The sequence below is a fragment of the Rhinatrema bivittatum genome, chromosome 1 (assembly GCF_901001135.1).
Source record: "Rhinatrema bivittatum chromosome 1, aRhiBiv1.1, whole genome shotgun sequence".
NCBI classification, from domain to species: Eukaryota; Metazoa; Chordata; class Amphibia; order Gymnophiona; family Rhinatrematidae; genus Rhinatrema; species Rhinatrema bivittatum.
The window spans coordinates 138,591,737-138,604,993 of NC_042615.1; the positions used below are offsets into that span (position 1 = coordinate 138,591,737).

General features: G+C 45.7%; 1 protein-coding gene across 2 annotated transcripts in view; it reads right to left on the minus strand.

Annotated features, from left to right (window-relative positions):
• The window catches only part of SRD5A3 (steroid 5 alpha-reductase 3), a 61,480-nt gene that overhangs the window by 39,414 nt on the left and 8,809 nt on the right, over positions 1-13,257 (minus strand). For both annotated transcript variants that reach the window (XM_029587527.1, XM_029587520.1), the window contains exon 2: positions 1,506-1,657. In XM_029587527.1, the coding sequence (XP_029443387.1) occupies positions 1,506-1,657 (152 nt within the window). The remainder of the gene's footprint in view (positions 1-1,505; positions 1,658-13,257) is intronic.

The following is a 13,257-nucleotide window of genomic DNA, read 5'->3' on the forward strand; positions in this document are numbered from 1 at the left end:
GGAGAAAAAAAAAAAAGCTATGCACTCCCCTAATTTGCTCCATAAGACGCCCAGACGCAGAGCCGGTTTAGCACAATTTTTTTTTTTTATTTTCCCCCTCTGAATCCTAGGTGCGTCTTATGGTCAGGTGCGTCTTATGGAGCGAAAAATACGGTAAATGACAGTATTTTTTGGGTTTCAACTTATCTCTGCCTCAGCTCACTGCCGAGGTCACAGGAGTTAGGAAGGGGCCTTTTACTCACATTGGTTGATTATTTAGCTTTTAAAATGTTATGCCTCCTCCCAGCAGCAGCTAAGCCACTGAAGCAGCCCTTTAGCTGAAGGGGTATAGAACATGTCTCCCCTCTGGAGCCTAGTGTAAGAATGCTCTTCAGCTGGCTAACTGATGTCAATGCTGACCGGTCTTGGAACCTCTTCCCTATTTGGGTGTTGTGAGTGCTACTTCCATCGTGTTTTAAGTCACAGATGTCCCAAGAAACAGAAGCTTTTCCCAGAATACTGCAAGGCATAGAGATTTCAGCTTTATACTGCCAGCAATCACCTTAATTCTAAGGCTATAGGTGGCTTAACCCCATCTCATACAAACAGGCCCTCTTCATTTCTGTACAATATAATCTATGAAATTATTGGGCCAAAATGTTAAAATGTAGTTCTATGTTTGTACTGTAGTATGTCTGTGGTGCAAAACAGCTTCTGATAGTGCAGTGAAAAATTCCTGCAGATAGTAGAAAAAAACATTTTCATTTTAACTATATACTGAAAACCATGGTATTATGGTTATTTAACTATTTCCAGATAAAATAATCAAACCTTACTAAATTGTGTGCAAATGCCATCCCTGTTTGGTGGAAGTGAGAGAAGGTTGTTTAAAAGAGGACTTTCCTCTTCCCTCCCAATTCCTGTAGATTGTCTGCCTGGCAGTAAATCATAAAGATTACAGTATACAGCTGCAAACCTAAAGAATCTGGACCTATGCCCTGATCCACTCACCACTTCCTGAGAGGGCAATTTTAAAGCCATTTACCCAAGTAAAATAGCCTAACTAAAAACTGCCCCCTCTCAAATATGGTGACAAGTATGTGCAGCTTCCATAGCATGAACACTTTTAGCTACATTAAAAGAAAGCGTTCCTGTGGGTGTGTTTAGGTTGAGGAGCAAAATAGCACACGTACATGAGATTTTCAAAAAAACGCGCATTATTTTGCCCCCACTCGGCCACCCACATAAATAGCAGGGCTAAAGTACATGGATGCTTTTAATATGCTTACATCTGCTCATTTCCAAAGGGAAAGCCCTTTGAAAGCTGATGTAATGCATGTGGGATAAAATAGTCCATATACTTTGCACACATTACAGGCTATTGAAAATCACCTGTTTCCTCCCCCTATTGATTTTCAGTATATTAGAGCTACAAGCAAAACTTTAGAAATGCGCTCCTACTGTAAACAATCCTGTCATATTATATTAACAATGTTTACCACTTTTTTTTTTTTATCATCACTTACCCATGTTCTGGTATGTTGTTGCCTCATTAAGAGTGCTAAGCACAGCTTGAAGCCGTGTTGGCAAGGGCACTCTGAAGAATAGCATCCGACCAAGCAACAAGAGCAGAAATCCATTCCAGACCACAGAGACAAAATAAAAATGAGAGAACCACCTGCAGAGCAAGGAAGAATTCACATTAACTTGGCTGTGTTTTCTTCTTAATTTTCCATTAAAAATCCCTTTCTAATTACAAGTATATATGCTTCATTGAACATATAGGGCTAAATTATCCAAATTTAGGATTTAAAGCAATGTATAGGTGAAAATAAAGACTGTATCTTGGAAGCTCTACGCTATCCTGGCAAAGTTATGTAAGGAGAAATTTTATTACCTGTTATTTTTCTTTCCATGAATCCTGCTACACCAGTCCAGACAAGTGAGTTAAGTCCCCCTCCCAGCACATGGAGACAGAGCACACAGTCTTCCTTAGTGACATCATCTCCACTACTTTGGGGTGATGCAGCCCAGAGAAGCCAGTATTCCTATGACAATGCATTAAACAGATCATAAACAAACAAAATTAACATAAATTTAACAAACTTTACAAGAGAAGATCCTGTTACAGTACATTACCTGTCCAGATCCTGTGGAACACAGGAACTTACCCACAAAGACAGGAGATAGCAACTGAAAAATGAGAAGGGAGAAACTCTCTACGTAACAAATATGCGAAAGCTGGTCAATTGATAATGAATCTCTTCTCCCTTTATATCTTCTCTCCCTTAATCTTTCTACACTAGTCCAGGACCTGAAGTCCTGGACTAGTGTAGCAAGATTCATGGAAATAAAATTAACAAGTAAGAACATTTCTCCTTCTATTTCATCCTACTAGAAGATGTGGTAGACCTGATTGAAGATGTAGTAGGCCTGATTGACAAACTGAAGAGTAGTAAATCACCTGGACCAGATGGTATACACCCCAGAGTTCTGAAGGAACTAAAAAATGAAATTTCAGACCTATTAGTAAAAATTTGTAACCTATCATTAAAATCATCCATTGTACCTGAAGACTGGAGGATAGCAAATGTAACCCCAATATTTAAAAAGGGCTCCAGGGGCGATCCGGGAAACTACAGACCGGTTAGCCTGACTTCAGTGCCAGGAAAAATAGTGGAAAGTGTTCTAAACATCAAAATCACAGAATATATAGAAAGACATGGTTTAATGGAACAAAGTCAGCATGGCTTTAACCAGGGCACGTCTTGCCTCACAAATCTGCTTCACTTTTTTGAAGGAGTTAATAAACATGTGGATAAAGGTGAACCGGTAGATATAGTATACTTGGATTTTCAGAAGGCGTTTGACAAAGTTCCTCATGAGAGGCTTCTAGGAAAAGTAAAAGTCATGGGATAGGTGGCGATGTCCTTTCGTGGATTGCAAACTGGCTAAAAGACAGGAAACAGAGAGTAGGATTAAATGGACAATTTTCTCAGTGGAAGGGAGTGGACAATGGAGTGCCTCAGGGATCTGTATTGGGACCCTTACTTTTCAATATATTTATAAATGATCTGGAAGAAATACGACGAGTGAGATAATCAAATTTGCAGATGACACAAAATTGTTCAGAGTAGTTAAATCACAAGCAGATTGTGATAAATTGCAGGAAGACCTTCTGAGACTGGAAAATTGGGCATCCAAATGGCAGATGAAATTTAATGTGGATAAGTGCAAGGTATTGCATATAGGGAAAAATAACCCATGCTATAATTACACAATATTGGGTTCCATATTAGGTGCTACAACACAAGAAAGAGATCTAGGTGTCATAGTGGATAACACATTGAAATTGTCGGTTCAGTGTGCTGCGGTAGCCAAAAAAGCAAACAGAAGGTTGGGAATTATTAGAAAGGGAATGGTGAATAAAATGGGAAATGTCATAATGCCTCTGTATCACTCCATGCTGAGACTGCACCTTGAATACTGTGTACAATTCTGGTTGCCGCATCTCAAAAAAGATATAATTGCGATGGAGAAGGTACAGAGAAGGGCTACCAAAATGATAAGGGGAATGGAACAGCTCCCCTATGAGGAAAGACTAAAGAGGTTAGGACTTTTCAGCTTGGAGAAGAGACGGCTGAGGGGGGATATGATAGAGGTTTCTAAAATCATGAGAGGTCTAGAACGGGTTAATGTGAATCAGTTATTTACTCTTTCAGATAATAGAAAGACTAGGGGGCACTCTTTGAAGTTAGCATGTAGCACATTTAAAACTAATCGGAGAAAGTTATTTTTCACTCAACGCACAATTACACTCTGGAATTTGTTGCTAGAGGGTGTGGTTAGTGCAGTTAGTGTAACTGTGTTTAAAAAAGGATTGGATAAGTTCTTGCAGGAGAAGTCCATTACCTGCTATTAATTAAGTTGACTTAGAGAATAGCCACTGCTATTATTAGCAACAGTAGCATGGGATAGACTTAGTTTTTTGGGTACTTGCCAGGTTCTTATGGCCTGGATTGGCCACTGTTGGAAACAGGCTGGGCTTGATGGACCCTTGGTATGACCCAGTAAGGCATGTTCTTATTTCTTATTTTATCATTCCCAAGAAGGAAGGAACGTTCCGGCCCTGTTATGGTTTTGAGTTGTTGGAGTGGATTCTTGGGTACTGCGGTGATGGCCACTCCCACGGGGAGGAGCCCCGTGAGGAACCGCAGTACTAGGCTAGACTCAAGACACGCAAACACAGAAGATTTGTCTCTTATTGTACAGCAGAATGATACCACAAGAGGTGGCAGTAGTGAGGTGATCCAGTAGTAGCAGTCCAGGGGCCCTCGGCCCTTGTCCATTTAATCCTACTCTGTTTCCTGTCTTTTAGCCAGTTTGTAATCCATGAAAGGACATCGCCACCTATCCCATGACGTTTTACTTTTCCTAGAAGCCTCTCATGAGGAACTTTGTCAAACGCCTTCTGAAAATCCAAATATACTACATCTACCGGTTCTCCTTTATCTACATGTTTATTAACTCCTTCAAAAAAGTGAAGCAGATTTGTGAGACAAGACCTGCCTTGGGTAAAGCCATGCTGACTTTGTTCCATTAAGCAATGTCTTTCTATATGTTCTGTGATTTTGATATTTAGAACATTTTCTACTATTTTTCCTGGCACTGAAGTCAGACTAACTGGTCTGTAGTTTCCTGGATCATCCCTGGAGCCCTTTTTAAATATTGGGGTTACATTAGCCACCCTCCAGCCTTCAGGTACAATGGATGATTTTATGATAGGTTACAAATGTTTACTAATAGGTCTGAAATTTCATTTTTAGTTCCTTCAGAACCCTGGAGTGTATACCATCCGGTCCAGGTAATTTGCTACTCTTCAGTTTGTCAATCAGGCCTACCACATCTTCTAGGTTCACCGTGATTTGGTTCAGTCCATCTGAATCATCACCCATGAAAACCTTCTCTGATACGGGTATCTCCCCAACATCCTGAACACTGAAGCAAAAAAATAATTTAATCTTTTCGCGATGGCCTTATCTTCTCTAATTGCCCCTTTAACCCCTTGATCATAAAAATGGTCCAACTGACTCCCTCACAGGCTTTATGCTTCTGATATATTTAAAAAGGTTTTTACTGTGAGTTTCTGCCTCTACGGCAATAGTGACCAGTATTTTGTTGGTGCGTGGGCACCGGAGTTATTGCCTTTAGGCTGAGTAGTTTCGTCAGTGTGGTTTTCACTGCCGTCCTCTTGGAAAGGGCGTGGCACAGTGATCTCACAAATTTGTCTGGAATGATGCTGTGGAAGTCCAGATAGTATCCCTCTCGAATGACGGTTAGGACCCACTTGTCCAATGTTATCTCTATCCATCTTTGGTAGAAGAGGGTAAGTCTGCCCTCTATGACTTCTTCTGGTGGATGGGTCTGTTGATTATCATTGTGGGGTACGGCCGGGGCCTGTCCCTGAGCCTGCTCCCCTCTTGTTGTGTCTGTTCCGAAAGGTGCTTGGTAGTGTGCGTTCTTGTACGGTCTAAAGCGCTGAGCTCCTCCGCCCTTGGTTCTTCGGGGGGGGGGGGAGCGCTGGTTTCTTTTGTTCCTGTCCTCCGGTAGGCGAGGTACTGGAGGATTCGCCCAATTTGTTGACTAACTTCTCCAATTCGCTTCCGAACAAGAGAGATCCTTTAAAGGGCATCCTCGTGAGGTTCGCTTTGGATGTCGTGTCGGCTGACCAATTTCGGAGCCATAGATGTCTTCTGGCTGCCACTGCCGAGGCAACGTTCCTGGCAGAGGTGCGCACTAGGTCAGAGGTTGCATCCATGAGGAATGATATTGCAGGTTCCATTGTCTCAACAGGCGTGGTTCAGTCTCTAGAGAGGAGCAAGCAAGAATGTGGCACCATGGCACAGCAGGAAGCGATCTGAAGAGTCATTGCTGCTACATCAAAGGACTGTTTAAGGATGGATTCCAGTCGTCTGTCCTGGGCATTCTTTAGTGCCACTCCTCCCTCGACGGGAATGGTCGTGCGCTTGGAGGTTGCGCAGACCATGGCGTCCACCTTTGGGAACTGCAGGAGTTCCTTAGCTGCGGGTTCCAAGGGATATAGGGCTTCTAGGGCCTGTCCTCCTTTGAAGCTGGCCTCTGGGGCATTCCATTCCAGGTCAATCAGTTACTGTACCGCTTGCAACATTGGAGAATAGAATGAGGCCTGACGGAGGGAGACCAAGATGGGGTTTTATCTTTGGTTCCGTTGTGGTGTCTGTGCCTGGAATGTCCAGCGTCTTCAGGGTATGGTACATGAGAGCTGGTAACTCGTCTTTGGAAAAGAATCGCAGCATGGTTCGGTATGGTTCCATCCCTGGGGGGATTTCTCCTTCCTCCAGGGAGTCAGCCTCGTCCTCCGAGGTGTCTGTATTCCTGGTAGGGAGGCTGTTGCTTAGAAAGGGCACGTCTCGATGGGCCAGAGAGGTGCTTGGAACGTCTTGCATTTCTGGTGGCGACTGGGTCGCAGTTGGTACTGAGTGTGCTTGGACAAAGGTTTGTAGCCCTTTGAAGAATTCCACCCAGGAAAAAGTCCCTGGGTCCATGTTGATTCCAGGGGGCGTTATAGTGGAGGCCCCGGAGGTGTCTTCCTGTGAAGGAGCAGAGTTGGAGAAACAGAGGTCGGGGGTACTATTATTAGTGGATCCGGATCCCCCTACTGGCAGTGAGGGACCTTGCTTTGGCCTCCTCCCTATGCCTATTCGCACTGCTGGCATAGGAAGGAGGCCACTTCTGGTTGAGCAGCTCTCAGGTGGCAGGCTGGGCAGAGGGCTTGTCCCTTGGACTTCTTGGCAGGCGGTGCCATGGTTTGTGCTCGTGGTGAGCTTCAAAACTCGTCTGTGCGCATAGGAATGCGCGCAGGGAGGCTTGGTTGAGCGCTCCGGGTGCGCCAAAGATATGCGTGCGGAATGCCTAAAGATGTACGCGTGGGCCGTTTATGTGGGCTGCTATGCGCCCGGCACCGTTATGCGTGTCATTGTGCGCACGGCTCAGTTGAGCGGGCAATTTGGTGGACAAGGGGAGAAATGGCGCCGACGACCACGCAGACAAGATGGTGACCCCCTCCCCCCGGAGGGTCTCCACGTGTGTGGACCCTCGCACCGGATCGGGGTCTAGCCCAGATGGGGCTGCTCAACCCGATGTAACAGACGCCGGAAGGGACAATCTGTGCAGCAAATCGAGCCTCGGAGACTTTAAGAGAGGTTTCTACCTTACCTGGTCTCGGTGTTTCCCGGTCTCATGCTGGGCGGTCTCCGGCTGCGGGGGGAGAGGGAATTACCTTCACCGCCACGCTCGATTCTGTACCCGCTGCCTCTCAGCCACCCTGGGGGCCGGCTACTTGACCGAGGCTTGCCTCTGAGGGATCTCGGAAATCACCTCAGGAATTCTTGACTAGGGGAGGGACCCTTAGGTATCACCACAGGAGAGCGGGGCTCGTCTTGTAGAGGTAAGTTTTCTTTCTACTTTGTTTTAAAATTTCTAACACTATTCTAGTGTGTGTAGTATCCCTATCTGCTTAGGAGACGGAGAAATACTGAAGAGCTAAGCTTCCTACATGGGAATATGTAGGCTGACATCAGCTTTAAAATCTGACTCCGTCTCCCATCTGTTATCACGAGTACACTATACCCATTGGTCCTGAGTCCATCTGGCTACATGCTAGGAAACCAACATTGCTGTCTGCTTTCACGGCAACAGTTAAGGGAATTGGATTCAAATAGTATCCAAGGGCCCTGACTTTTACGGTCTGGGAAACTGATAAGCATGGGGGTAACTTGCACAGTGCAGCAGATACTGGCATAAGCTTGCTGGGCAGACTGGGTGGATCATTTGGTCTTCTATGTTTTTATGACCACAAAACATCTACAAATTACTTTTATGTTCAAAATCAAGGAGAATTACTACTTATCTGATAATTTCCTTTCCTCTAAGGAAGGCAGGCCAATACCCACAAGTGGATTGTGCCAGCAGATGGAGACAGCGGAAACGCTGACGTCACTGCCCTGACATTAGCCTGCCAGTATTCTCTGGAAAAGCCAAACTGTGGACAAATCGGTTATAATTGAACATGATTATTAACAATCAATCACTCATGCTTCCAGGCAATAGGGAACACTGAGATCAGACAAAAGAATTAACATTCACTAGACTGAAGGACCAGTTAAGACACTTACCAGTCCTCCAACTAATAGCAGGACCACCTCTCTGCAATGGCCTCACCTAAAGGGCAAACCAAAGGCAAAAATTGGCAGCCGAGGGCGGGTCGGGGATTGGCCTGCTTTCCTTAGAGGAAAGGAAATTATCAGGTAAGTAGTAATTTCTCCTTCCTCTGTACTCAGGCAGGCCAATTCCTACAAGTGGGATGTACCAAAACTACTTCCGAACAGGGCAGGAGGCTGCCCATGGTCCAGTTACCACCACACGCATGAAGACTGCGCCCTTCACAGCCCGAATGAATATGTGGTAATGTTTGGGAAGGTATGCAAAGAACACCACATTGTTTGCTGAGGAAAACTCGGATGGAGACAATAATCAAGGCTCCACCCAGGGCTATTGCTAGCTTTTTTGCTGCCCTGTGTGAACTATTACTTTGCTGCCTCTCCCCCCCACCCTGCTCATTCAATCTCTGTCCTGGGCCCACCAAAAAACACCCAGCTCTCAGTGATACAAACTTTAAAAAAAAAAAAAAAAAAAAGACACCATTCCCACCCACCCCCAACACATGGCTGGTACAAGGAGGTGCCTTAGGCGAACCTTATAGACTTGCACAATGCCCCCCGCCCCATTCCACACACAGTTAAGAGTTATGCATTTATATACTACATGAAAAATATCACAGTATTCTGAGGTAAAAATATCACATTATATTTACATGCACTGCAGTGATGCCAACCAGAAATCCCTGCAAAAAAGACACTTGGAACTCATATAGTATTAAACCTATTGTGATGTGTGTTGGGTCTGGGCTTGACCTTCTGAAAGCCCGAATACACTTCCTATTAAGAGAATGCCTCACCTCAATCACACATACAGAACATAAACAGACCCTCATCAAATACAGAACACAGCAACCACAAAGTAGAAATACAAATGCACAGACAAAAACTGAACTGGAAACCACAAGAAGCCAGACATTCTATGCAGTGCTACAATGAAAAAAATAGAACCATCACCATTCCTCAAACATCAAACAATAAAATCAAGAAATATATATAATCATAATACTAAAAACATACTAGTAATATTATTTCAAAAAAAGCTAATGAATAAAAGATCAAATAATTAAAAACTCATATACAAGTTTTTTAAAATATCCCAAATACCAATAAAATATTTCAAAACAGCAGACACATCAAATAACATCTGAAAAATAAAACTAAAAAGGAATTTAAAAATTCACGTACCTGGGAAATTTGATTTCCAGTCACCCTGAGATTGTCATGGATAAGTGGGAGTGGGATGCACAAACTTTCTTTCTTATATATACACACACAAACACAAACACATATACGCTTTCTCTCAGACAAACATCTCCAGCTCTTCTTTGGTTGGGATCTACCAGCAGCATCAGGCCCTCATCTTCATTTCAGCTGCTGGCAGACTAGAATCCACCCCCCCCCCCCCCCCACACACACACACACACACACCAGGCAGGCTCCCATTCTCTCACACACTCACCCCAGACAAGTTCTCATTTACACCCACACATCCCAGGCAGGCTCCCATTCTCACACACACACACACACAAAATCCCTGCCCATCCCAGGAAGGCCCCCATGCATGCATGTGTGCAGACACACACACACACATGCACACCCCCACACCCGCCCATCCCAGGCAGCCTCCCATTCACACACCCATCCCAGGCAGCCTCCCATTCACACAACCATTCCAGGCAGCTTCCCATTCACACACCCACTCATCCCAGGCAGCTTCCCATTCACACACCCACTCATCCCAGGCAGGCTCCCATTCACACACCCACTCATCCCAGGCAGGCTCCCATTCACATACCCATCCCAGGCAGGCTCCCATTCACTTTCACACACATGCAGATCAGGCAGTCAGGGTCCACAGGTCATTTCTCCTCCACTGCGGCTGCCAGCCTGTATCATCTTCTTTGTAGACAGCAGCTGTTCTGCAGCTCCTCTTCTCACGCTATCAGAATACAGGAAGTGCTAGCACTGCAAGTGTTCTGTACCACGGGGCCAGCACATGAGGAAGAGTTGTTGGACGGCCTTCCTCTTCTGCTGTGGCCTCCTGCTTTTCCGCCACCAGTGGGATTGGGTTCACTGGCAGCACCACGGGCCTCCTGCTTCTTCTGCTGCCAGTGAACCTGATCCCACCAGCCAGCACTACGGCCTCTACTTCTCCTGCCACCAGTGGGATCGGGTTCACCAGCGGCAATACAGGCCTTTCCCTGCACCTGATACCACCCCACTGGGTGTGCCACCTTGTGCAATTGCATGGTTTCCACACCCGTTGGTGCTGGGCCTGGCTCCGCCTACAACAAGAAGATCATGCATCTGAGAAATCTGATATGCTGAACAGATTGTCATGAGAAAAAACTGCCTTCAAGGCAAGTAGTCCAAGGAAGAACCACGCACTGGATGAAAGATGAGAATTGCTCAAGAACCAGAACACATCTGGATGAGAAGACAATGACCCACCAGTGACTCGCCCCCTATAACAAGCGAGAGATGCTACTTAAACCTTCAGGGTGATAAAGGTCAAGCCTTTAAGCAAATCTTTCCACAGAAATTACAAAATTAAAAGAATTTCCTCTTGAGAGGCTGAGAACTTTGCTCCTCACACTAGGCCTCTCAACTCTCTGACTGTAACAAAGGCCAGAGACGTAGGAAAAAAAAAAAACCTTTCTGGCCCAGAGAAAAGTGGAAATCACTGCAAAAGGATAACTACGCTTCAACCCCAAGCCCTTTTGAGGGCCAAATTATATGACAACCAATCCATCCTAAGCGGTAGCCTTAAGAGGTCTACCCACTGGCAACCTTTGCAGAACGGCCTATTACGGCCTCCGGAGTCAATCCGGAGCCATCAGAAGTACGATTCTGGTCCAGCTAGCTATCTTCTGAAGAATCCTGCCTATCAGTGGCCATGGCAGGAAGGCTTATACCATCCTGTCCCGCGACCACATCCGAACGAGAGCTTCTATATCCTGCACTCTCGGACTTCTACTATGACTGAAGAACCGTGGTACCTCTGCGTTGGTGGAGGACGCCCGCAAAACCAGAAACTGAAAAGCTACTGGTTCCGCCTTGATGACTGATGTAGGCCAATGTCAATGCATTGTCCGACAGTACCGTGACCGCATGAGCTTCCAGCCGCTTGGCAAACCAACATATCAGTGGAACTGTAAGCGCTTCCAACTCCTGACCATGAGCCTCCCCAACCCAAAAGGCTCGCATCTATAATGAGAAACAACCAGCCTGATGCCTCCAGGGAAATCCCCTTTCCTGAAATGATCCACCTGTAGCCACCAGTGCAACTAAACATGCACCACCAGGACAAGTGAAATCATACCATACACTCCTGTGACCACGGATGCCACAGGAAAGCAATGTATGCTGATGAAGCCACAGGAGCACCCTCGCATGGAAGACAATGTCCAAAGTGGCCGCCAACGAGCCCAGGACCTGAAGATACAATTGCAACATCGAACCAATAGTCCTCCTCAGGGCCTGAACCTGAGCCACTAACTTCTGAATGCAACTGTCCAGCAGAATTACTCTGCCTAGCTCCATGTCGAATCATATGCCGAAACACTCCAATGTCTGAGGTAGCTATAACTTGTCCAGATACAAATACAACAGGTTGTCTTTTTTGCGCAGTCATCGCTACTACCACTATGACCTTGGAGAAGGTCCCGGGAACAATCGCTCATTTGAAGGGCAGAGCCTGAACATGATAATGATGGCCCAGAATGGCAAGGCTCGGAAACGCTGATGTTCCTGATGAATGTGTAGTGTGCCTCCATCAGATCTAAGACATGAGAAACTCCCTTGTTTGTACTGCCAATATTACAGAACACAGTTTCCATCCAGAAATGAGTCAAACGCCAAAGACAACTAACTTCAATAAAATCCAGAATGGGTCAGACTCCACCTCCTTCTTGGGAACGACAGAAAAAAGGAAATAGTGGCCCACAAGGCCAACAGCCTCCTGAAACAGTTGCACAGAGCCCATAAACAGCACCCTGAGGAATCTGGAGGAATTCTAGAGCATAGCTATCCAATATCCCCTCTAGAAACCACTGGTTCATCATAAACTAAACTCACCTCCATAAGTGAGTCCCCACACATTCACTGTGAAGATCGAGGAGCACCGGTTCCAGAGCCTGCAACCTTACAAGGCTGTCTAGGCTGAAAGGACTGAGACCTTCCAAAGGGACGAGACTTTGAGTAGAGGCTCCTCCATAAGGGCGTGAATAAAAGAGAACCCTGAAAGTGTAATCTTGCGAGATTGGAATTGGAAACCATGTCAGCCGACCAATTTCATAGTTGTATCTGGCAAATAGTTGCTATTACGGAAGCCACCCCTCTAGCGGCCGTCCGCACCAAGTAACAGCCCGCATCAGCTAAGAACGCGACCCCCACTTCCATACCAATCTGCCATCAGACCTCACTCCTTGCATCTCTTGAGAGCTACACAAACCAGTCCGAGCTAACAGGGATCAACAAGATGCAATCTGCAAATTCATTGCCATGGCCTTAAAGGCCTGCGTAAGGATAGTCTCAGTCTGCCTATCCTGAGCATCATTTAGAACTGCCCCTCCTTACCCTGGGGGATTGTGGTTCGCTTGGTAACAGCACCTACACCAAGGTAACCACCTTCTGGAAATGCAATTTTGAACTAAGAGGTACAATCCCGTTAAAGCGCACCCCTCTTTGAAGTTAACTTCAGGGGTGCTCCTTTCAAGGTCAATCAACTCTTGAATTGTATCCAGGAGGGAAAGAAACATGACACCTTGCGTAGGATGACCAATATGGGGTCTTCTCTGGCACACCTGAAGAGTCACCCCCAGCCACACCAAGTGTCTTCAGAGTCTGAGACAACAGATTTGGCAACACATCTCTGTGAAAGAATAGGAGCAGAGTCCTATGTGGCTCCAAATCCAGAGTAATTTCCCCCTCTTCCCAAGGGGAGAAAACCAAATCCCCGTTGGAGTCACCTAATGAATCCTCACCCACATCCTCCTGAACATCACCAGGGACTGCCTTA